At 37.3% G+C, this 25,330-nt stretch overlaps 1 protein-coding gene across 13 annotated transcripts in view; it reads left to right on the plus strand.

Moving 5' to 3' along the window:
- The window catches only part of ERC1 (ELKS/RAB6-interacting/CAST family member 1), a 541,029-nt gene that overhangs the window by 72,861 nt on the left and 442,838 nt on the right, over positions 1 to 25,330 (plus strand). For all 13 annotated transcript variants that reach the window (XR_004287084.1, XM_032349214.1, XM_032349215.1 and 10 more), the window contains exon 3: positions 24,805 to 25,221. Coding sequence is in view for 12 of the 13 variants with exons in the window: in XM_032349214.1 (XP_032205105.1) it covers positions 24,805 to 25,221 (417 nt within the window). In the remaining variant the exon portion in view is untranslated. The remainder of the gene's footprint in view (positions 1 to 24,804; positions 25,222 to 25,330) is intronic.

Genomic DNA, 25,330 nt, shown 5'->3' on the forward strand with positions numbered 1-25,330 from the left:
ATCTCATCAGTAATCCTAATGATAATCTTTTTTATAGGAAAAGATTCAGTTTAGAATCACAGGTTGCATGTCTCTTTCAGTTTAGGGCTGTTGCTCAGTGTTTGTCTTTTATGACCTTGACACCTAAAGATTATAGACCCATAATTTTATAGATTATAGTTTAGATTTGTCTCATGGTTTCCTCATGATATATTCAGGTTGTATATTATTGGAATGAATAGCACAGAAGTTGTTTTGTTCCTGTCGTTGCATTCTTTCAGGTGGCACATGATTTTCATTTGCCCCATTACTGATGATAATCTCTTTGGTCACCACTCAGTTAAGGTCATGACTGTCAGGCTTCTCTGGGGTGCAGTTATTCTTTCCTTTTGTAATAAATATTTTGTGAGGAGATACTTTGTGACTTACGTAAGCAGCCCTTCCTCATCATGTAGGTTGTATACAACCTTTATTATTATTATTATTTTTAAAGATTTTATTTATTTATTTGACAGATAGAGATCACAAGTAGGCTGAGAGGCAGGCAGAGAGAGGGAGACGAGGAAGCAGGCTCCCTGTGGAGCAGAGAGCCTGATGTGGGGCTCAATCCCAGGACCCTGGGATCATGACCGGAGCTGAAGGCAGAGGTTTAACCCACTGAGCCACCCCAGTGCCCCCAACCTTTATTATTTTGATGCTCGGTTTGTCCCAGAATTGGGCAGTTGTAGTCCATTGAGTCTAGTTCCTGTATCTGTTTGACATGTTTCCATTATTCTTCGAGCACTGTCTTTCTGGCATAACACGAGATTCCAGACTCACCTTGAACTTTCTATGCTTCAGCCTACAATCAGCCATTCCTTTAAGGAGCCTTGGTTCCTTTTAGTGGAAAATATTTAGAAGCCAAGATCTGAACTTGAGGTGTGCTTGTTGCTCTTGAGATTTTACTGGTCCCAGTCCATCTCAGTGGACAGAGCTAAGGCATTTCTGTATGTGTGTGTGCATAAATATATTTGTCTCTGTACACTAAAAAGCACGAGTTCCAGTCCCAACACCACAGGATTCATTCTAGTTCTTTTTTTTTTTTTTTTTTTTTTAATTTCTGTTTCTGTAAATCCCTTTCTTAGAGTAAGGAACTTGGCTACCATTATCCTTAATATATTTGCGTATTTTATCAGTCTATATGTGACTGTGTCCCATGTCTGCTGAGGCCCTCTCCCTCCCTAGTGTGTCTGAATGTTATACCACAAACTATAAAGTTTGTTTTATCAACACAAACAAAATTCTGAGCTTAAAATTGCTAACACAGTGAGTTTTAAATATTATAAAGCTGAGGTGTTATTTCTGTCCTAGTGCACAGTGTCCCTTATTAATGCATATATATATTTATATGCTTTTTCTTTGTAGTGTGGGTATAATGAAAGAACCTAAGGTTTTTAATATTGGTTGAGTAAGGAAATACTGCTACATTTTATTAACTCAGTTCTTCAGCTTATCAGTGGCTTTTCTTCATTTCGGACTTCTCATCCTCCTAAATGTTTTGTTGCAGGTGCTGATTTTGTGCCTAACCCTAATAAGTTTCTTCACTTAAATGCTCAGAGATCACTGAGCTTTTATTACTCCTGCAGTTTGGTGTTCATTGTTATTTCTTATAATCTTTGGGTTTGAGAACACGGTGTTAATTGCACTGCAGTCAGTGCCATTACTGCCGTCAGAGCATCATAGCCTTAGAATCAGCAGTTTTGTTGTTTGTTCCCTTAAGATTGCAACTGCATGAACACTGAAGAGTTAAACTTCATTAAAATCACATAGGGCTTTTTTTTTTTTTTTCATGGAAAATAAGGTTGGTTAATATACTCAGATTACTTCTGGTTTCTTTTAGATATGCCTGTGCAAAGGAAAACACTTGGCTAGAGCACCAAAAAAAGTATTGCAGCTTTCTATTTTTGAAATTAATTAACTTTTTTTTCTAGGGGGAGAGGGGCACAGGGAGAGATTAAGTAGGCTCCATGGCCAGCACAGAGCCCTTTTTGGGGCTTGATCTCAGGACCCTGAGATCATGACCTGAGCTAAAATAAAAAGTCGGATGCCTAACTGAGTAAGCCACCCAGGCACCTCTGAAATTAGTACCTATACAAACTTTCTTTTAATAACCTTTTCTTTTGCTGTTAATTATTTATAATTAATTATTTTTCACGTCATCATCATGTCTGGTCCTCTCTGAGGCAATTATCCCACATATTCTTTAGTTTACTCTGTAGAGCCCTTGCTTCTCTGGTGCAACTGAAAATTCTCAGGGACACTTAGTTTGAGAAACTCTGAGTTACAAACATCCTTGCACTTTGTTGTAAAATGGGACAAAGATTTTATAGAGCCTTGCAGATTTTGTGTCCAAGACACTGGCTGTCTTTTTTACTTTCCTACTAGTAGGAATTTTCAGTGACAGATCAATTAGCACATAATCAGACAGGTTGTATTTTTTTTTTTTTTGAAGGCTTTAATCTTGTCTTTCTTTTAATGTGTTTCAAAATTGTATTCTTTTGAATTGCTGTTGGGATTCTTATGACCTAGCTTGTGAAGGACATTTTGAGCAATTATGTAGGATCCACAGGGTGGATCAATAGTTGTCTTCATTTTAACAACTAACCTAATAATGAGGAACATCAGAATGAATTTGGAAGATTTGCTATGAAGGGAAGTGACTTCTGAAAAGTTGTGTATTTGTGCTTATACTGCAAGGTAGGAAATATTTGTTGATAGGACATTGGCTTATTGAAATTTGTGGTAATAAAACTTGGTTTTCCATGCTTTGGCATGTCATATAAAGATTCCATTTTAAGTGTGTATTTTAAGGATTTATAGATAACATGGGTTTTGTGTACTGTCTCTGGCCACAAATTTTCTCTCCTACTTTTGAAGAACAGTTCCTCAACCCCCACATTGGGTGTAGAGCTTACTTAAAAAAAAAAAAAATCAATTTTTCAGTACAGAAACAGCTAGTTGATTCTTAACCATTATTCTAATAATGTAATTTTCATAAATTGTAAGTTTCAAATTGGGATTATGTTATCAGATGTGTTGTTTTGTTCTTTTCTCACAGATTTTACTTTTGAAGAAGAACTAGAGATTAGAATCCAATTGAAGGCACTATTGAGATAATCCAGTCAGTGGTTTTTGAAAAATTTTAAAAGTTGCAGATACCTTTTTTCAAACAAATATTATTCCAATATAAACAAAACTTACCTTAAGCAGTAAAATAAAGAAGGCAGAGCTGTTCTGATTGAGACAAGAATGTGACTGTCCACCTCTTCCAGTATTATTCTGCCAGGCATTTCCTGAAGATGATCTCCAGAATCCCTAGGACTTCACAGAGTGTGGTTTGATAAGCCACCTACCAACTTCTTGATTTTACAAACAACTACAAATAGTAATTATTATTTATTGATAACTTGCAGTGTGACAGATGCTCTCTCTGTTATTGCTAATTACAATAATTCTGCAAGTTAAATTTCATTATGTTCATAATATAGATTAATAAATTAAGGTTCAGAGTGTTTAAGTAAATTCGCTGAAGTCATCCTAATGAAACGAAGAGTTAAACACAGTGCCAGATCTTTCTTGGTCTGTGTTTTTCCCTTAACCTAGAGAAGGGGGTCTTTTAAATAGCAAAATTTAACCAAGTGAATTTTAAAGATCTAAATTGGCTTTATTAATTAATTCATGAATTTCAGGCAGTATCCCATCTAACAAGTAGAGGCAAACTCTGGGAACTGTATAAAGTAAAAGCATTTCAGAAATGAGCATCTCATTTAGTAAAAGAAAAGATAGGACTGTTTTAGGTATCCTCACCTTTCCTTTAGGGACAGGCAGGGAGTCTTACTATATGCATTTCCTCATCTTCCTTTGGGGGAGGATAGAGATTGCCCACATGACAGATTACCTCATTGGTGCTGACCAGAATGTTACTAGCTGATGGGTTAAGAATACATTTTAGGGGGAGGTGGAAACTGCAGTTAGGTGTTAAGTCCTGGTTTGGTGACTTGACCTAGCCCTAAGTGACTCCATTTTGGGCCTGTGGTTTTTTCTTTTTCACAGGTCCTATCGCTTCTGCTGCTGCTACCTTTTTTTTTTTTTTTTTTAAAGAGAGAGCATGAGCTGGGGAGAGAGGCAGAGGGAGAGGGAGAAGCAGGCTCCCCACTGAGCAGGGAGCCTGACATGTGGCTCCATCCTAGGACCCTGAGATTATGACCTGAGTTGAAGGCAGATGCTTAACTGGCTGAGCCACATAGGCACCCTTGTCACTTCTTTTAGTTTCTGTGACATGTGTTTTCTTGACCCCCCCCCCCCCATTTTTTTGGCTGCTCCTCTTGTCTCCTTTGCCTCTCATACTGTACCTGCCATTTAATGTAGGCTTAGTCGTTTGACTATTATTATTATGTCTATTATTAGACTATTATTAGACTATTATTATTATGTCTTACTCTCTTTTTTTAGGGATGCTTGTTCACTGTTGTGGTTTCAGTTCACATCTGTCTATCAAAACTTCCACATGTGTATCTTTGGCTCATGTCATTCCTTCAAGCTCCAGACCCACATACTCAGTTTGCTCTCTTGAAACCTTTTATCAGTATCTCAAAGGCTCCTTAGATTCAGCTCATGATTTTCCCTTAATTCTTGTCTGTCCTATTTTCCCATTTTTATCAATGGTACCACCGCTTGTCCAGGGTGTTTAAGTCAGAAACCTTATTATTATTATTATTATTTTATTTTTTAAAAGATTTTATTTATTCAGTTCAGAGAGAGAGCATAAGAGAGACAGAGGTCATGAGTGGGGTGAACGGGTAGAGGGAGAAGCGGACTCCCCGCTGAGTGGGGAGCCCTATGTGGGACTCCATCCCAGGACCCCAGGATCATGACCTGAGCTGAAGGCAGATGCAACCAACTGAGCCACCCAGGTACCCAAGTCAGAAACTTTAGAATCTTCCTTGATTCCTTCACTCCCTCATTTTCCACCTGGTCAGTCAAATCCTGGTGATTTTTTTCCCCCTCTTGAGTATTTCTCTAAGCCATCTATTTTTCCACCCCCATTGCCACTACCATCATAGTCTGGTCATCATCATTGTTAGCTTAGATTATTGCAACGGTCTCCCAGTTTTTTCATCTTTTTCCTTCTTCCTAATGTTTTAACTTTTAGTGATGTTTGAGTCCTGGCTTCACACTCACTAATTATATGACCTTTGTCACGTTGCTCAGTCTTTTCAAAGCTTAGTTTTCTCACCTGTAAAATGGTTCTAATAATCTTTACTGCCTGTGATTGTAATTTAATGGTATAATATGCGCTTGGCATGTGGTAAGCGCTTGATATATTAGTGATGATGATGGTAATAATACTGCCCTCAGAACTTTTCATGGCCCCCTGCTGCCCTTTAAAGTCTGTTAAAACTCCTGCCACACTTCCTTTAAGTTCTTGATGCTTCCATCTCCTTCTTAATTCTCATTATGTGTCATGCCTCCTCCTTTAGATTCTTCTTGTATGTTGTCCTCTCTTCAAGAGAGTAAGTGTCATTTCTTTAAATAGCTAATAGAAGTTAACTTACTCTTCAGATCTCATTTAGTCCCCAAATCACATTTTTTGGGTGAACTTTTTGAGGCCCTCACAAGGTAGGTTAGGTCTTTTTGTTATGTATTCTCTTCCATGAATTTGTAGCTTTTTTTCCTGTTTGCAGGTATAATTGTGTGTATTGTATATATATTTTGATTAATGACTATCTTATCTATTTTTATGTGGACACAGATCGTGTTTATTATGCCTACCTACCATTGTGTCTTTAGCAACGAATATAATGCCTGGTACGTAGTAGCTACTAAAAATATTTTTTCCATCAGTGAGGGATTATACTTTAGTATTTTTTCTTTCATTCTTCAATATTTGGTTAAGTCTATTTTTTCATTACTGCTGCCTTATCTTTAAAGCTGTCTGAAGTAGACTCATTCATGTTAATTACTAGCTTTTGTTATTGATGGGGAGATCTACCAGGGTGGCCAGATTTTTTTCCTTGAGTTGCTAGGGGTTTCATGTTTCTGTGGTGCTGGTCTGTAGATTGGAATTGAAAATTTCTTTTGCGTAAGTCTATATTAGGAACAAATATGAAATAACTTAGGTTTGCTGAAGTCCTTAAATATTCCTTATATTCCTTTGTAAACATCTCATTTAAATGTTCTTATTTTTGACCTCGGGAAAATAGCAGAGTATGAGGACCCTAAACTCACCTAGTCCCATGCATACAACTAGGTAATACTTTGGTGTAAATGATCCAGAAAACAACCTGAAGACTGGCCAAACAAACTCCACAACTAAATGTAGAGAACAGGCCACACTGAAGAGGGTAGGAAGGTCAAGGATTCTGTGAAAACCTAAACCCATGCGCCTGACCTCTGGAGGGAGGGAATTGTGGATGTGGAAAGGGGCAGGGAACACACTAGCACACCAGGGAGCCTGCATAGTGAAGGTGAATCCCCAAAACATTTGGCTTTGATGGTCAGAGGGGGACATTTCATGAGTTCTTAACAACCAGCAGGACTTTAAGCCTGTAACTTTTTTTTTTTTTTTTTTTTAAGCCTGTAACTTTAAAAAATTCGCAGGCTCACCTCCAGGAGAAGGAGGGCAATAGGAGGCTGAGTCCCCACTTTTTTTTTTTTCTTTTTAAGAGAGAGAGGTGGGGAGAGAGAGAGAGAGAGAGATGTGTGTGAGCAGGGTGGGAGGGAAGGACAGAGGAGAGGAGAGAGATAATCTTAAGCATGTTGAGTATGAAGCCTGATGCTGGGCTTGTTCTCATGACCCTGAGATCATGACCTGAGTCGAAATCAAGAGTCTGTTGCTTAGCTTAACGTGTGAGCCACTGAGGTGTCCCTGAGTCCCCACTCTTAAAGACAAATAGCGCTTAGAGATACTGCTTGGAAGCAGCAGTTTGAAAAATGCTTGGGATATGTGGGAGGGAGAGGGAATTAGTTACTAAACTCAGTTTGCTGAGGGACTTCTCTAAGAAGAAAGGAACTGACAGGCACAGTTTCCTTCCTCCGCCCCCAGCCCCCAGCATATTCACACGGCCACCTGCTAAACTAGTTCAGTGCTGATTAACTACCTAACTTGCTTACACTACTCCCCACCCCCTCCAGGTAGGCCTGTGTTAGTCCTGGTGCTGTGGGTCCACTCCCAGAGAAGACCTGTGCAAACCTTGCCAGCACTACCTCTTTTGACCTCCTGCAGAGGCCACTCATATTTTCTTAAAGCTGTACCCCATTCTGTGTACGCCCTTCCAGGAGTGGTCCCGTCTGACCCAGTCTCAGTAGCAGCTATGTATCCCCTGTGGAAGAGGATCAGCACCACCTTAATAAAGTGTGTGCCTGCCCACTCCTTTCAAGAGCAGGGGATCTAGCTAACTTTCCTCACTCACAGAAACAGATTTAGGCAAAATGAGGAGACAGGGTAATATGTCTCAGATGAAAGAATAGGATAAAGTCACAGCAAGAGACCCAAGTGAAACAGGTAAGTAATATATGTGAGGGAGAATTTTAAGTAATGATTATAAAGATCAGTCGGTGGACTTGAGAGAAGAGTAGAGAACATCAGTGAGACCTTTATAAGAGAGAGAGAAAAATAACAAATCAGAGATGAATACAATAATTGAGATTAAAAATACACTTGAAGGAATAAATAGCAGGCTAAATAAATAAATAAATGGAGGAAGCAGAGGAACAAATTAATGACCTGGAAGACAGAGTAATGGAAAGTAATCAAGCTGAGGAAATGAGGGGAAAAAAAAACTCTGCAAAATGAGAACAAACTTAGAGGACTCAGTGACTCCATCAAGCATAATATTTGCAGTATAGGGATCTCCAGAGAAGAGAGAAAGGGGCAGAAATGGCATGATCCATTCAAAGTGCTGAGAGGGAAGAATCTGCAGCCAAGAATACTCTGTCCATCAGGGTTATCATTCAGAGTAGAAGGAGATATAAAGAGTTTCTCAGATAAAAACTAAAGGAGTTCATGACCACTAAACCAGCCCTGAAAGAATTATTAAAGGGGATTCTGAGTAGAAAAGAAAGACCACAGGTGGGAGTATGAAAAGTATGAAACATAAAAACGGTAAAAATAAGACATCTGTAAAAATCAGTCAAGGGATTCACAAAAGTATATAAAATATGACACCATATATTTAAAACATGGGGTGGGAGAGGAGTAAGGAATGGGTTCAAACTTAAGTGACCATCAAGTTAATTTAGACTACTATGTGCATAAAATGTGGTATACAAATCTAATGGTAACCACAAATCAAAACCCAGTAATAGATATGCAAAAAATAAGGAGAAAGGAATCCAAGTAAATCACTAAAGAAAGCCAACAAACCATGAAAGAGAGCAAGAGAAGAAAGGATCAGAGGAAAACTACAAAAACAACCACAAAACAAATAACAAAATGGCAATAAATACATATCTATCAACAATTACTTTGAATGGGAATGGACTAAATCAAAAGACGTAGGGTAACAGGGTGGATAAAAAAACCAGGATTCATCTATATGCTGTTTGCAAGAGACTCATTTTAGACCTAAAGACACCTGCAGATTGAAATGAGGGGTTGGAGAAATATTTAACAAACAACTGTCCAAAGAAAGCCGGGATAGAATACTTACATTGGAATAAATAGACCTTAAAACTAAGGTTGTAACAAAAGATGAAGAAGGACACTATATAATAATAAAAGATACAACAGTTGTATCTTTTATATCTTATATAAAAAAAAGATACAACAATTGTAAAAATGTATGTATCCAGCATGGAGGCAAATACATAAAAGAGTTAGTAACAAACATAAAAGAACTAATTGATAGTAATACAATAATAGTAGGGGACTTTTTAACACCCCAGTTACATCAATGGACAGATCATCCATACGAAATCAAGGGGAAGCATCTGGCTGGCATGGCACGGTAGGGGGAGGGTGCGACTTTTGATCTTGTAGTTGTGACTTCAATACCCGTGTTGGTTGTAGAGACCCCCCCCCCAAAAAAAAAATCAACAGGGAAATGTTGGCTTTGAATGACACACTGTATCAGATAGATCTAACATATATTTAGAACATTTCATCCTAAAACAGAATGCACATTCTTTTCAAGTGCACATGGAACATTGACAAAACAAGTCTAAACAGATTTTAAAAGATTAGAGTCATACCATGCCTCTTTTCTGACCACAATGCTGTGAAACCAGAAATCAACCAGAAGAAAAAATCTGGAAAGAGCACAAATACATCAAGACTAAATAGCATGCTACTAAACAATGAATTGGGTTGGCCAAGAAATCAAAGAAATTAAAAATTACATGGAAACAAAGGAAAATGAAGCACAATGGTCCAAAACCTTTTGGGATACAGCAAAAGCAGTTCTGAGAGGGAAGTTTGTAGCAATATAGGCCTATCTCAAGAAGCAAGAAAATCTCAAATGAACAATTTAAGCTTACACCTAAAGGAGCTAGAAAAAGAACAACAAAATCCCAAACCAACAGAAGGAAGAAAAAAAATAAAAGATTAGTGCAGGAATAAATGGTATAGAAATTAAAAAATATAGAACAGATAAATGAAACCAGGAGCTGGTTCTTTGAAAAAATCAACAAAATAGGTAAACCTCTAGCCAGATTCATTTAAAAAGAAAAAAAAAAAAAGAGGACTCAAGTAAACAAAACCAGAAAGAAAGAGGAGAAATAACAACTGACACTACAGAAATAAATTAAAAGAGAATATTTTGAAAAATTAAATGCCAACAAATTTGGCAACTTAAGAGAAATGGATAAATTCCTAGAAACATATAACCTCCCAAAACTGAATCAGGAGGAAATAGAAGATTTGAATAGGATCAATGATTACCAAAAGTGAAATTGAACCAGACATCTTCACAGGTGAAGTCTACCAAACATTTTATTTTTTATTTTTTAAAGATTTTATTTATTTATTTGACAGACATACAGTAAGAGAGGAAACACAAGCATGGGGAGTGGGAGAGGGAGAAGCAGGCTTCTCGCCCAGGAGGGATCCCGAGGACCCTGGGATCATGACCTGAGCTGAAGGCAGATGCTTAACAACTGAGCCACCCAGGCGCCCCTCTACCAAACATTTAAAGAAGAGTTGGTACCTATTCTTCTCAAACTATTCCAAAAAACAGAAGAAGGAAAACTTCCAAATTCATTCTATGAGGCCAGTATCAGCCCAATACCAAAACCAGGTAAAGACACCACTGAAAAAGAGAACTACAGGCCAGTATCTCTGATGAACATAGATGCAAACATTCTCAACAAAATACTAGCAAACAAATTCAACACTGCATTAAAAAAGTCAATCACCACCATGATCAAGTGGGATTTATTCCTGGGATTCAGAGGGTGGTTAAGTACTTGGAAATCCTAGTCAGTGTGTATCACACAAATAAGAGGATAAAAACCATATGATCATTTCAATAGATGCAGAAAAAGCATTTGAGAAAGTACCACATCCATTTCTTTTTTTTTTTTTTTTAAAGATTCTTATTTTATTATTTATTTATTTATTTGAGAGAGAGAGTGAGAGAGAGAGCATGAGAGGGGAGAAGGTCAGAGGGAGAAGCAGACTCCCCATGGAGCTGGGAGCCCGATGCGGGACTCGATCCCGGGACTCTGGGATCCTGACCTGAGCCGAAGGCAGTCGCTTAACCAACTGAGCCACCCAGGCGCCCCACCACATCCATTTCTGATAAAAACCCTCAACAAAATAGGTTTAGAAGGACCATACCTCAACATGATAAATGTCATTTAGGAAAAACACACAGTGAACATCATACTCAATGGTGAGGAACTCATAAAATGGAATATAGGTACAAAATCCCTTCTTCCAAAATACTTACGGCAGATGTATTTTCGAATTTAGATTGTTTCAGATTTTGAAAGGTAATCCTGTGTGTGTGTGTGTGTGTTTGTGTGTGTAGTATTTTGTGTTTGGCAGCAGCATACTAATATATCTGTAGTGTAACTTGGGTGTATTCACATTAATTGGATAAAGAGATGGTAAACACCCTCAGCAGTTGAAGACTTGTTGGATCATATAGTAGTTCTATTTTTTAATTTAATTTAATTTTTTTTAGAACACATAGGTCAGGGGCGGGGTGGAAAATCAGAGGGAAGGGGAGAGAGAGAATCCCAACTCAGTGGCTCGATCCACCACCTTGAAATCATGACCCAAGCCAAAATCAAGAGGCGGCTCCTTAACTGACTGAGCCTCCTAGGAGCCCCCCATAGTTCTATTTTTAATTTTTTGAGGAGCTTCCTACTCTTTTTCATAGTGGATACAGCACTTTCCATTCTCAGGCACATTAGCTAGAGTAACAAAACAAGTTGTAAAGAGAAGCATGTACAAATGACATCATTTATATGATTTATAAACCCATAACAGAGTGTGTGTGTGTGTGTGTATGTGTGTGTGTGTGTGTGTATGAGTGAGAGAGAGAGATAGATCTGAAGAAAACTAAGGCACATTGTTGATGGTTATTTCTTTTGTTGCATATTTGAATGAGGGTTTTTTTTTTTTTTTAAAGATTTATTCACCAGTTTTAGCGAGAGTGTGCACACTTGTGAGCTGGGGAGAGCGGCAGAGGGCCAAGGAGAGAGAGAATCTCACAGATTCCTTGTTGAGCTCAGAGCCCAATGAGGAGCTTTATCTCATGGCCCCAAGATCTTGACCTGAGCCAAAACTAGGAGTTGGTAACTCAACTGACTGAGCCACCCAGGAACTCCTGAATGAGTCTTTAAAACCCTAAGCTTCTGCCTTTTTCTCTTTTACCAGTTTAAGAATGTAACGTTGGGGGCACCTGGGTGGCTCAGTGGGTTGAGCCTCTGCCTTCGGCTCAGGTCATGATCCCAGGGTCCTGGGATCGAGCCCCACATCGGGCTCTCTGCTCTGCAGGGAGCCTGCTTCCTCCTCTCTCTCTGCCTGCCTCTCTGCCTACTTGTGATCTCTGTCAGATAAATAAAGAAAAAAATCTTTAAAAAAAAAAAAAAAGAGAGAATGTAACGTTGCCACTGAGTCAGGTGATAGAACATCCTACAGAGCATGTTAGAACTGGAAGAGTTCTTAAATTGACTAAATTACTGTTGTTTCTTTTTAAGTGAAGTCGTTACTAGTTAAAATATCTTGAATATTTAGTTTTTCCTTTTCAAAGGTATACCTTTAAGTCTTGATTTTTTGTTTGTTGTTGTTGAGAAGGAGGGACGGTATGGGGGAAGGAGAGAGAAACTTGAGCAGGCTCCTCCCTGAGCTCGGAGCTGGATGCAGTGCTCCATCTCATGACCCTGAGGTCGTGACCTAAGCTGAAACCAAGAGTTGGATGCTTATCTGACCCTGCCACCCAGGGACCCCGTAAATGTTCTTTTTATACATATGTGCTTGTGGACACGTTTTCACTTCTCTTAGGGAGATACCTAGGAGACTTTATGAGAAACTGGCTGGGGTACTTGGATGGCTCACTTGGTTAAGAATCTGCCTTTGGCTCAGTTCATGATCCCAGGGTCCTGGGATCGAGCCCCTCGTTGGGCTCCCTGCTCAGTTGGGGAGTCTGCTTCTCCCTCTCCCTCTACCACCCCCCCACTCATGCTTGCTTGCATGCTGTCCCTCTCAAATAAATCTTTTTTTAAAAAATTATTATTTATTTATTTGACAGAGATCACAAGTAGGTAAAATCTTAAAGAAAAAGAAAAAGGAAAAAAAATTAAAAAAAAAAATACACCTGGCAGACTAATTTCCAGAGTATTGGTATAATTTCACATTCTGGTTGCTTCACAGGTTTCCTATGGTTACCAATGTTAACATGTAGAAGAGCTACATGTTACTCTTCTAGTGGGTATGTGGTGGCATCTCATTCTGGTTTTAATTTTCATTTCTGTAATTACTAATGACATTGGTCATTTTTTCACTTGCACATTGGCTAGTTGTGTATCTTTCTTTACAACGTATATAAGTCTTTCACTCATTTTTAAAGCATTAGTGTGTTTGTTTTTATTTGTGTTAGAGGAATTGTTTATATATTCAGGATGCAAGTCCTTGGACAGTCACTATTTCTCCCAGTATGTGACTTACCAGTTTATAATAGTCAGTTTGATAAAAGTTTTGATAAAGTTTTAATTTTGGTTAAGTTCAGTGTGTCAGTTTTTAATTTTATCAAGTGTGCTTTCTAACATAGATGTCTAAATATATTTTACTTAAAAGTATTCAGTCAGGTGAAGTGATGAAAGATTTTGTGGACTTATGTCTAAGTATTTGAATTCCAAATATGATGTGGTAAATATGGGTGCAGGAATTAAATATTTGAAAATAATGGTAACAAATGTATTTATTGGGGTTTATATGGTAGAATTGGTGAGAGTCAGCAAATTAGTTTTCCTTTTTATACCCCATGAAGATTCCATCTGGTGCTTTTATTTGCTCTTAACAGCAATGCTAAATCATGAGGCAATCTTTTATACTGTTGTTTACTACCCAAATTCATTTTTTTTGTTTCTTCATTAATTTTTCAAGAAATTTCATTAATTTTTAAAGATTTCTTTTACCTATGCTATTTTATTCTATTTTTATAGAAGCATGTGCAAGCACCTTATTTGATGATTGCCATGGAGAATATTAAAGGATTGTGTACAATAAATATTTATCTCAGTTACTTTTCAGAACGATTTTTGATTTTATCTATAAAAGCTTTGTATTTCTGTTGTTGTTGTTCATATTTATCCCCAGGTACCTTTTTTTTCTTATCAAGCTTCTCTCTCTCTCTTTTTAATTATACTTTTGAAAGATTTGTTTCTTTGTAGAGAAATGTGGTTTTTACATGTTGATCTTACATTTACCAGGTTGCTGAACTCTTGATACAGATGTCTTGTCTGTAATTTTTTTCTGAGTTTTTATCAAATAATCCTGTATAATGACTGTTTCTTCTTTTCTGATTCTTATACCTTTCATTTCTTTTTATTTTTTATTTTTTTTATTTTTTTTAAATCTTTTTTTTTTTTTTAAGATTTTATTTATTTATTTGACAGAGAGAGATCACAAGTAGGCAGAGAGGCAGGCAGAGAGAGAGAGAGAGGAGGAGGCAGGCTCCCTGCCGAGCAGAGAGCCCGATGCGGGACTCGATCCCAGGACCCTGAGATCATGACCTGAGCCGAAGGCAGCGGCTTAACCCACTGAGCCACCCAGGCGCCCTCTTATACCTTTCATTTCTGACTACACTTGTTCTTAGTATTTCTTTCTTTCCTTTTTTTTTTTTTAAGGTTTTATTTATTTATTTGACAGAGATCACAAGTAGGCAGAACAGCAGGCAGAGAGAGAGGGAAGCCCACTGCCAACTGAGCAGAGAGCCCGATGCGGGGCTTGATCCCAGGACCCTGAGATCATGATCCGAGCTGACGGCAGAGGCTTAACCAACTGAGCCACCCAGGCACCCCCTATTCTTGGTATTTTTGTGGTAGACTATGGTAGTCTGTCAGTTGCCTAGTGTAGTCAGTTTCACTCTGATTTGTTCAATAGTTAGATCTGATTTTTTTTTGTTAGATTTGATTTTTATAGGAAAGCACATTTAATAGAAATAAAGTATTGAGATAAGATGTGAATAATTTGGGTTAGTTTATTCTTTTTTGAATGTTCTTTGTGTATGTTTTCTCCAGAGAGAATTAATTATATACATAATTTTGTTGGGCTTCATCTCAAAATTTTTTTGGTGATAGTATATGTCAAAGTATTTTATTTTTTTATTTTTTAAAAGATTTTATTTATTTATTTGACAGAGAGAGAGATCACAAGTACACAGCGAGGCAGGCAGAGAGAGAGAGAGAAGGAAGCAGGCTTCCGGCTGAGCAGAGAGCCCAACGTGGGGCTTGATCCCAGGACCCCCAGATCATGACCTGAGCTGAAGGCAGAGGCTTTAACCCACTGAGCCACCCAGGTGCCCCTGTCAAAGTATTTTAAATAGTAGCACTGTACATGAATGCTTTTCTTTAAGGCTCTAAGGTCATGATCTCCTTGTACTCTTAGTATCAGTCTTCCTTGCTTCTTTCTCTGGAGAACGTGGTGGGGGAGGGAGAAAGAAATTCTATAGTTTCTGATAAGCTGTGGGCACACAGTGACTTCAGTGTTGACATAGCTCTGTGGCACTCAGACATCAGCCCCTGGCAGCTTTATGTTGTGTGCTGCAGCTGAATGTCAGCAGGGACTCCCTTCAGATTGCTAAGCTTCTTGCTTCCTGTGTGTATTCATTCAGCAAAATCTATTCCCCAAAGCAGCATTGGCAAGATTAGCTGTTAGCACTCTCATAGCTGATGCATATCACCTAACTCTTTGTTCTTTATTTTTCTTTCTTTTTGATTCACATACCAGTATTTCAGTGACTAAGTTTGGGGATTTTGTTAACCTCATTTACCTTTGTTGCAGGTGTTTGCAACTTTTGGGTTATAGAAAATGAAGAAAGAAGTGAATTTGATACTTGAAATGCTGCTGGAATGAACAGTATCTTTCTTGTAGTTTGTAGTTCTGCCACTGCAGTTGTTAACTGCTGAATGTTTTCAGGTTAAACATTTATGGAAATGGTTGTGGTAGGATCCCTTTGCTGGTGGATTTTACTTTTGAAGTGTTGGGTTTGTTTGTTTTAAGTTATTGGATGTTATTTACAATGAGATGAATCTCTTCAATCCTGGTATTGCTTAGCATGATAGTTTTACTATTTTAATTTCTGTTTTGGGGTTCTGTCCTTTCTATACTTCTTTTACCAATTCCTTCTTCCCTTTTTCTGTCTTTGTTTCAGTTGGGGGAGTCTGAACAGGCTTTCTAGAGGACATAATGCCTGAGCTAAGAGTGATAGGACAAGTAAGATTTTACTGAGAGTGATAGAGGGAAAGGGCAGAGACTGCATAAATAGAGGTGAAGGGGTAGATGATAGTATGGCAATTTGGATGTAACTAAAACTAATTTGGAATTTCTAGGACTTGTAGTAAAAGTGGTTTATTGTTACTTGAATTGTTGATTATGAGGCCATAAAATATAAAATGTACAGTTGACCTTTGAGGAGTGTGGGGGTTAGGGGCACTGTTCCCTATACTGTTGAAAATCTGCATATAACTTTTGACTTCCCCCAGATTAAGTATTAATAGCATACTCTTGACTAGAAGCCTTACTGATTATATAAACAACACATATTTTGTATATGTATTATATACTATATTCTTATAATAAAGCAAGCTAGAGAAAAGAAAATGTTATTAAGAAAATTATGAGGGGGAGCCTGGGTGGCTCAGTTGTTAAGCATCTGTCTTCTGCTCAGGTCATGGTCCAAGGTCCTGGGATGGAGGCCCACTTCAGGCTTCCTGCTCCACGGCAAGCCTGCTTTCTCCCTCTTCCACTCCCCCTGCTTGTGTTCTCTCTCTCTCTTTCTCTCTCTCTGTCAAATAAATAAATAAATAAGTTTTTTTTTTTTTTTTTTAAAAGAAGATCATGAGGAAGGGGCGCCTGGGTGGCTCATTTGGTTAAGTGCCTGCCTTCTGTTCATTCTTGGGATTGAGTCCACATCAGGCCCCCCGCTCAGTGGAGCCTGCTTTTCCCTCTCCCTCTGCTGCTCCCCTTGCTTGTGCTCTTACTCTCTGTCAAGTAAATAAATAAAATCTTAAAAAAAAATGCCCCGAAACAAATAATACATTATATGTTAACTTTTAAAAAAATCTTAAAAAAAAAAGAGAAAATGTGGTTACATTTATAGTACTATACTGTTTATTGAAAAAAAAAATCTATGTGTAAGTGGACCCATGCTGTTCAAACCCATGTTGTTCATTCTTTTTTTTTTTTTTTTAAAGATTTTATTTATTTATTTGTCAGAGAGAGAGCGAGCGAGAGCGAGCACAGGCAGACAGAGTGGAAGGTAGAGTCAGAGGGAGAAGCAGGCTCCCTGCGGAGCAAGGAGCCCGATGCGGGACTCCATCCCAGGACGCTGGGATCATGACCTGAGCCGAAGGCAGCTGCTTAACCAACTGAGCCACCCAGGCGTCCCCATGTTGTTCATTCTTGAAGGTCAACTGTATTTTGACCTTAGGGTTTCCCTATTTTGATAGCATTTTCATTTATTCTTTAACTTCCATTCTGGGTTATACTACCATAAAGATAGATACTCTTATATTAACTGGATTCAAGAGCAGAGAGTAGCTGCTAGAATTCTGTATAATTGCTTGTTCATTTTCTTGACTCTTTCTTTTTTAGAGGAGAATCAACTCAAATTAGAGGGTGAGAATGTTAAATAATTTTTCTTTTTCTTTTCTTCTTCTTCTTCTTTTTTTTTTTTTTTAAAGATTTTGTTTATTTCACAGAGAGAGAGAGAGAACGCAAGCAGGGGGAGTGAGAGAGGGAGAAACAGGCTTCCCGTCGAGCAGGAATCCTTATGTGGGCCTCGATCCCAGGACCTTGGGATCATGACCTGAGCTGAAGGCAGTTGCTTAACAACTAAGGCATCCAGGCGCCTGATAATTTTAATTTTTCCATTTGAATTCTGTGTGGTTGTTTCTTGCATTGGAGTGTGTCTCTTGCTGATGTTTAGATTAGTCTGAGAACTTGATTTTGGTTTAATATTTGCTGCACAGAAAATAAATCCTTGTCATCAACTGTGTTAATAGTAAACTGATGATTAGTAGAAATGAAGGGCACCTGTGTGGCTCAGATGGTTGAGCATCTGCCTTCAGTTCGGGTCATGATCTCCAGGTCCTGGAGTTGAGCCCCATGTCAGGCTCCCAGCTCAGAGGGGAGCCTGCTTCTCTCTCTCTCCCTCTTCCTCTCCCCCTACTTGTGCTCTCTCTTTCTCTCTAATAGAAATAAATAAATAAAATCTTTAAAAAAAAAAAAAAAAAAGAAGAAATGAATTACCTTAAAGGCACTTCCACTGGTTCAGTTTCTGAGACTCAGACTGATTAAATTACTCACCAAGTTCCTTCTAAAATGACAGAAATTAGAATACTTTCTTTTCATATTAAGGATTCATGAGTCTAGCTCAAGTGATCTCTAATAGGTTCCAAACTTCATCTTACTATATTGCATGTAGAAGAAGTGCTTTACATGTATGTGTCCCATTTCTCTCTTGAATATTGTTTTCTTTCTTTCCTTTTTTTTTTTTTTTTAAAGATTTTATTTATTTATTTGACGCACAGAGAGTACGCACAGGCAGGGGGAGCAGTAGGCAGAGGGAGAGGGACAAGTATGCTCCACTGAGCAGAGATCCTGACATGGGGCTCGATCTCAGGACCCCAGGATCAGGACTCAAGCCAAAGGCAGCTGCGCTTAACCAACTGAGCCACCTACGTGCCTCTTGAATATTGTTCTTAATTTACAATTTGTGATAAGATATAGTGCTGGTGAGTGAGTGTATCTCTGTAACTATTATGTTTTATCATTTTCTAAGCTTTATTTTTGGACAAGAACTCTATGTGCTTTGTACAGTACTAAAAGTATAAAGTTCTTGTTGACTGTTGATTATCTGAAAATACTTCTGTTTGTTTTAGATTGAACATGAATAAATTCAGGGATGGCTGGCTGGCTGAATCAGTGGAGCATGTGACTTTTGATCTTGGGGTGGTGGGTTCAAATGTCACATTGGGTGTAGAGGTTACTTTAAAAAAAAAAACACAAATAAATCCAGAGTATATAGTTAACATTTTTTGATAGGATTTTGTTTTGTATTTTGGATAGTTAGTATTTAAGATAGAATTTTTTTTTTGTAGTTGGTAAAGAACTAATTGTTAGAGAAGATGAATAATTTATTGTATTACAGGGGAAAGATACAGCTTTCTAGGAAAATTTGATGTACTATCTACTAGCTGTTTACTTTCAAAATAATTTTTCAAAATTTGTTTTGGTCATTCTTTCATCAAAAATTTATTGAGCACTAACTATACCAAGCACTATGCTATGCCCCAGAGTAAAGAGATGACTGCCCCAAGTCCTAGAAAATTTTTAATGAAGGCAGAAACAAAGAAATACATTTCAGATTAGTCTGGTAGGTGCTGTTGTTTAGGGATATAGTAAAATGGCAGTACAGATCAGACCATCACATAGCCTGAGGAAGCTGTAAGCTTGACTCAGATGACTTCAATAAGAATTATTATAAGCTCTTTTGCATCTTACATGAATAAGGTTCCTTAATGTATACATTTTTATGTTTCAGAAAAAACTTTTTAATTTAACATAATATGGTGCAATACTGGTACTTTTTCTAATGGATCATCTTGACAAATGGTGCATTGAGTTCTCCATGATGTATTGTTTTTAACGTTGACCATTTTCTTGTATCTATAGTAGAGTAGTCTGCCCTTTGCATGGTTTTGCTCTCTGTGGTTTCAGTTAGTGGTGGTCACTTATGGTCCAGAAGCAGACCTCATTTTCCTTCTGATTTACTGTTAGAAGGTCACTTATAGCCTAACACTACCTCACAGTGCCTGCGTCATTCATCTTACTTCAGTCTGTCACGTAGGCATTTTATCATCTCACATTATCATCAGAAGGTTGAGTACAGTACAACAAGATATTTTGACAGACCACATTCACATAACTGTTATTACAGCATATTGTTATAATTGTTCTATTTTAGGTATTTTTGTTAATCTCTTACTATGTTTAATTTATAAATTAAATTTTTATCATAGATATGTATGTATTAGAAAAAACTTAGGATATAGAGGATTTGGTACTATCCATAGTTTTAGGCATCCAGTGGGGATCTTGGAACATATTCCCGTGGAAAAGGTGGGGAGCAATACTGTATTTTTTCTTTTTTCCTAATTAAAAGTAGCTCTAGACTACAAAGTTCTGTCATTTTAGAAATCAGGATAAACTGGATCAAAGTGTTCTGTTGTTCCAAGAAAACTAATGATTGTATTTGGGAAGTTCTGCCTCACAGGAGTTTCTGATATGTACCCAAAAGATACTGTATGAAGGGTGATCTTTCATTGTTTTCGCAGATAGATGTGTTAATTTTCTAATTAAGTCATAGTCCCTGTCAGAGATTACGGTTGTTCACAGTGTGCTGCCATTTCATTGAGATACAGCATGGTGTAATAATAGCACAGTCCTTGGAGTAAATTTTAAGCCGTTACTTTTCCAGTCTTTCTAGATCAACTGAATGTCAGAGTGGAAAGTGGTAGACTGGTGAGTGTTGGTATAACATTTGGAATGTGAGAAGTGTGAGTTCGTTTTGGGGAGTGTCATGAGCAGAGTTCCCAAATAGAAGCTCTCCTGATGCTACTCTCTGTTTTTGGTTGATCACTGTGTAAGACACTTGTAAATGTCTGTGAGATGTGCAGGTTTGCTCATTTTATCATCTGTATGAATATGCTGGAGAAGGAGTAGCCTGGCTTCTAGCCTGCTGCTGCTTCTCCCAAGGGAACTGGCAAGAATTTTTTTTAAGTAAAGCTAGCTTGAATGTGGCCTTAAGTAGGAATGGTGATTCCTATTTCAATGGAGAAGATTGCTCTGTAGCTTTCTAGACTGCCAGTCAGACCATCATTTTGTATTTCCTAGGAAATATTTCATAGTAAAATGTGTGCAAGCAGAGCTGAAGAAGTAGACCTTAGTTAGTAGCTGTAATTTTTTCTTCACCAAAATGATAATTGCTATACTAGATATAAACACAAGTGGTAAAGTATATGTGAGACCAAAAGCTATTTTGGTCAACGTCTGTTTCTCCTGACTTGAATAGTGATGAATGTCCAAAAAAACGAGGAACAGTTGTACCTAGAAATCAGTTTCATTGTTGAATTTTACTTTTGATATTTCTCTTTGGGATAAATTCCCTCAGACTTTTTCTGGGTTTTTTTATTTCCAGGGGTAAAGAAGGAAACTAGAATTGATCCTAGACTTCAGAGAATTAGCATTTTGACATATCTTTTTACTAAGGATTTTGGAACTCTACAGTTGTTAAGAATCTTTACAGGGTGATGCTGACAGTTAAATGCATTTAAAGAAATCCTGTTCCTGAATTAAAATATCTGATAATTCTGTTCTTGGTAAGAAAAAAGCAGTGCTTTTCAGAAGTTTGAAGATTATCAGAATTGAAAATTCACTACTCGCCAAGCATAATAGCAAAACCAGAAACTATGAAAGAAACAGTTTGTATGTTTGCACTAAATAAATGAATAAATTCTCTATAATACTCATCATAAACCTTGTTAAAAGAAAAATGACAGCCTTGGAAAAAATATTTGTAACATACACAGCAGGCGAAGGTTATTTAATCCACTTAGGAAAATAACAAAATGGGCAAAGAACAAGAACAGATGAGTCACAAAGGAAGGACTGCAAGGTGCCAGTAGATATGTGGCTAGATATTCAGCCATGCTTGTAATTGAAGAAATGCCAGTAAAAGAAAGAAAATGCCCAGAGTTTTAAAATGTGTGGGAAATGGCCACTCCAGATATGGTTTGGTGTTAAGTTTAAATGTGTACAGACCCTTTTAGAGATAATTTTAATATATATCAAAATTATAATTGCATATCCTCCAGTTAAGCAATTCTACCTTTGAGAATTTATCCCTAGGAAAAAATTGGATACATGTACAAAGACAAACATATGAAGGTGCCACTTGTAATAGTGTAAACTGAGAACCAACCCAAATGTTTATCAGTAGTCATAAATAAATTATTTCCATATCCATACATTGGAATTTTATGGCAGACATCATCTTTCCTCATTTTCTTTATTGTTATAAAATACACCTTATATTTACCATCTTTTTTTTTTTTCAAGTTTTTATTTGTTTGACAGAGAAAGTACAAACAAGGGGAGTGGCAGGCAGAGGGAGAGGGAGAAGCAGGCTCCCCACTGAGCAGGGAGCCTGGTGCGGGGCTCGATCCCAGGACTCTTGGGATTGTGACCCGAGCTGAAGGGAGATGCTTACCAACTGAGCCACCAGATGCCCCGAAACATTTACCATCTTAACTATTTTGCAAGTTCAGTGGCATAAAGTACATTATGTTATGCAAACATTATTACCATCCACCTCCAGAACTCTTTTCATCCTGTAAAATTGAATCTGTGTACCTATTCAGCAGTGACTCCCCATCCCTCCCCAACCCCCACTTTTTCCAGGCCCTGGCAGCCATTCTTCTACTTCCTGCATTTATAAATTTGACTACTCTAGATACTTCATGTAAGTGGAATCATATAATATTTGTCTTTTGTGACTGATTTATTTAGATTTCATCCATGTTGTACCATGCATCAGAATTTCATTCTTTTTTAAGTATAAAATATAAACTTCTTTAAAATTTAATTTTTGAGTGAGTAGAACATCTGTTCAAATTCAAGAGGATGGTTGGGAGGAGAGGAGATGGGATGCGAATGCATAATTGGGATGGGATTTCTCCAAGGGGTGATGGAAGTGTTCTAGAACTGATAGTGTTCCAGGTACAACTTTTAATATGCTAAAAACGACTGAATTATATACTTAAAACTGGTGAACTTTATGGTATGTGAATTGTATTTCAGTAAGACTGTTACTAAAAAAAATCCAATGTCAATTATATTATACTTCAGGTAAAAAAATTTTTAAGAGGAATACAATACATTTCTAGTAAAGGATTCTTACAAGGTGTCCCTCAACTATTCTAGTTTTACTTTCTTTCTTTCTTTTTTTTTTTTTAATAAGAGAGAGAATGAGAGGGAAAGGCAGAGTGGGGAGAGAAACTCAAGCAGGCTCCATGGTCAGCAGAGAGCAGGTTACAGGGCTTGATCTCATGACCCTGAGATCATGACCTCAGGTGGAATCTAGAGTTGGATGCCCAACCAACTGAATCATCCACGCACCCTCTAAAAAAAAAAAATTATTTCTCATGTGACTTTCCAGAAATATTTTTATTTTTTGTGAATATTTTATTTATAGTAAATATTACTCCCTCCCTTTTAACAAAAGTGGTAGTAAATTGAACATAGATGGTATTCTGTACCCAAGCAGACATCTCTGAAGTCTGTTTCTCTTGGTTTTAGGTTAAAAGGGTTTTTTTTTTGTTTTTTTTTTGTTTTTGTTTTTTTAATTACAAAAGGATCACATGGTTAGTATAGAAAAGTATGAAAAAAATGTAGAAGCTGTCCATACCTGCGATAGTCATTGGCAGTTGCTTATATATCCTTTTAGACTTTTCTCTCCATGTTTGATACGCTCTTTTGAAAATTAGAATTGAGATCATCCTATACTTGGTATTGTGTAGTCAGCTTTTTTATACTTTAAACAATATATTGTGATCATAGTTTTTAATCAGTAAATATCTGTATTGTGTGGACATTTCTCACTTACTTTAGCTCATCACCTGTTAATTAAATCTATTTAGGTTGTTTCTAATTTTGTCACTTTATAAACAAGAATGAATATCTTCCTGTGTACACCTTTGTACCCTTGCCAGATCATTTCTTCGAGATACTTACTACATTGGTATTTTGCAGTCTGCCAAAATCTTTTAACAGCCTGTGTTTTAAAATATAAACTTATAAAGATTTCCACGGTACTGTTAACTCTGTGAAAAGAGGGTGCAGGTATTTAAATCCTTATTTATTTTTAAATATGAAGGGTCTGAAATGCTGAAAGTGGCATTGTGTCCACAATTGCATAGCAGTTAGTGTGAGAGCCGGCGCTAAAACTCATGTCTCTTATTGTGGGTTAGTGTTCTTTCCACTGTGGCATACTGCCATTCCTTAAATACCTTCAATACAAGGAGTGATTTTGTTATTACTGTTTCTTCATTTCTAAAAATATGATTCTAAAAATGTTAGTTATTGTTTAATATTATTTAATACTTATTTAATATTTAATTTAATTTTCACTTTATTTTATTATTTATTTTTAATTAATATAATTAATTTATATAAATATACACAATTATTATTTTATTATTTATTTCATCATATAATTAATTATTTAATTATTGTTTGTTATTAATTATTTAATATGTGAATTTAACTTCTTAATAGTCATTTTGTGTTTTGATATCCTTTGTATTTTTTGGTGAAACTTTAAAAAATTTTTCAATTTTTTTAATTTTTAAAAATTAATTAATTGAAAAGATTTTATTTATTTATTTGACAGAGAGACAGTGAGAGAGGGAACACAAGCAAGGGGAGAGAGAGAGGGAAAGGGAGAAGCAGGCTTTTTGCTGAGCATGAATCCCAACGTGGGGCTCAATCCTAGGACCCTGGATGATGACCTGAGCCAAAGGCAGGTACTTAACCACTGAGCCACCCAGTGGTCCTGAAACTTTTCATTTTTAATTAATTAATTTATTTGAGAGAGAGTGCCTGAGCATGGCGGGAGAGACAGAGGGAGAGAATCTCAAGCAGACTGAGCCAAAATCAATCATTGCATGCTCATCTGACTGAGCCAGTCAGGCACTCTTTTTGATGAAACTTTTGTTGATGTGTTTGTATTCCTGTAGATTTCCCCTTTCTCTCCCCTCCCCTTTGGTTCTCTGTAATACCTCTTACTGATTTTGAACAATCTCTTTATTTTGTTATGGCTCATGCAAAGTGAGGAGCTGTCCTCTTTCCTGTTGGGAATAAACACATGTTAAATTACTGAGATTTTATAGATTATCACAATCATTTTTTTTTTTGAGACAATGTAAAAAAACAATTTATTGAATTCGGGGTTCTGAGAGCCATGGTAGCTACTTCCTGACTTCCCCAGTCTGCTTTGTTTTTTTTTCTTGAGGAGGAAAGCTGATTTGGGGTTTTCTTTTTTGTCTTGCTTCTAGCACATGCAAATGACAATCCAGGCTCTTCAGGATGAATTGCGGATCCAGAGGGACCTCAACCAGCTGTTTCAGCAAGACAGTAGCGGTAGGACTGGTGAACCCTGTGTGGCAGAGCTGACTGAAGAGAACTTCCAGAGGCTACATGTGGAGCATGAGCGGCAGGCCAAAGAGCTGTTCCTTCTTCGAAAGACTTTGGAGGAAATGGAGCTGCGTATTGAGACTCAGAAGCAAACCCTAAATGCTCGGGATGAATCCATCAAGAAACTTCTGGAGATGTTGCAGAGCAAAGGACTTTCTGCTAAGGCTACTGAAGAAGACCATGAGAGAACAAGACGACTGGCAGAGGCAGAGATGCATGTCCACCACCTAGAAAGCCTTTTGGAGCAGAAGGAAAAAGAGAACAGTATGTTAAGAGAGGTGAGTGACCACTTTTTCCATCTTAAGACTTACTGATGGTCCTTTTTTCCCCTGATTAGTCAGCATCTTGGCTTTGATAAATTTACATGTTCTATTGAGTTAGTGGGAG

This window comes from Mustela erminea, chromosome 6 (assembly GCF_009829155.1).
Source record: "Mustela erminea isolate mMusErm1 chromosome 6, mMusErm1.Pri, whole genome shotgun sequence".
Taxonomy (NCBI): domain Eukaryota; kingdom Metazoa; phylum Chordata; class Mammalia; order Carnivora; family Mustelidae; genus Mustela; species Mustela erminea.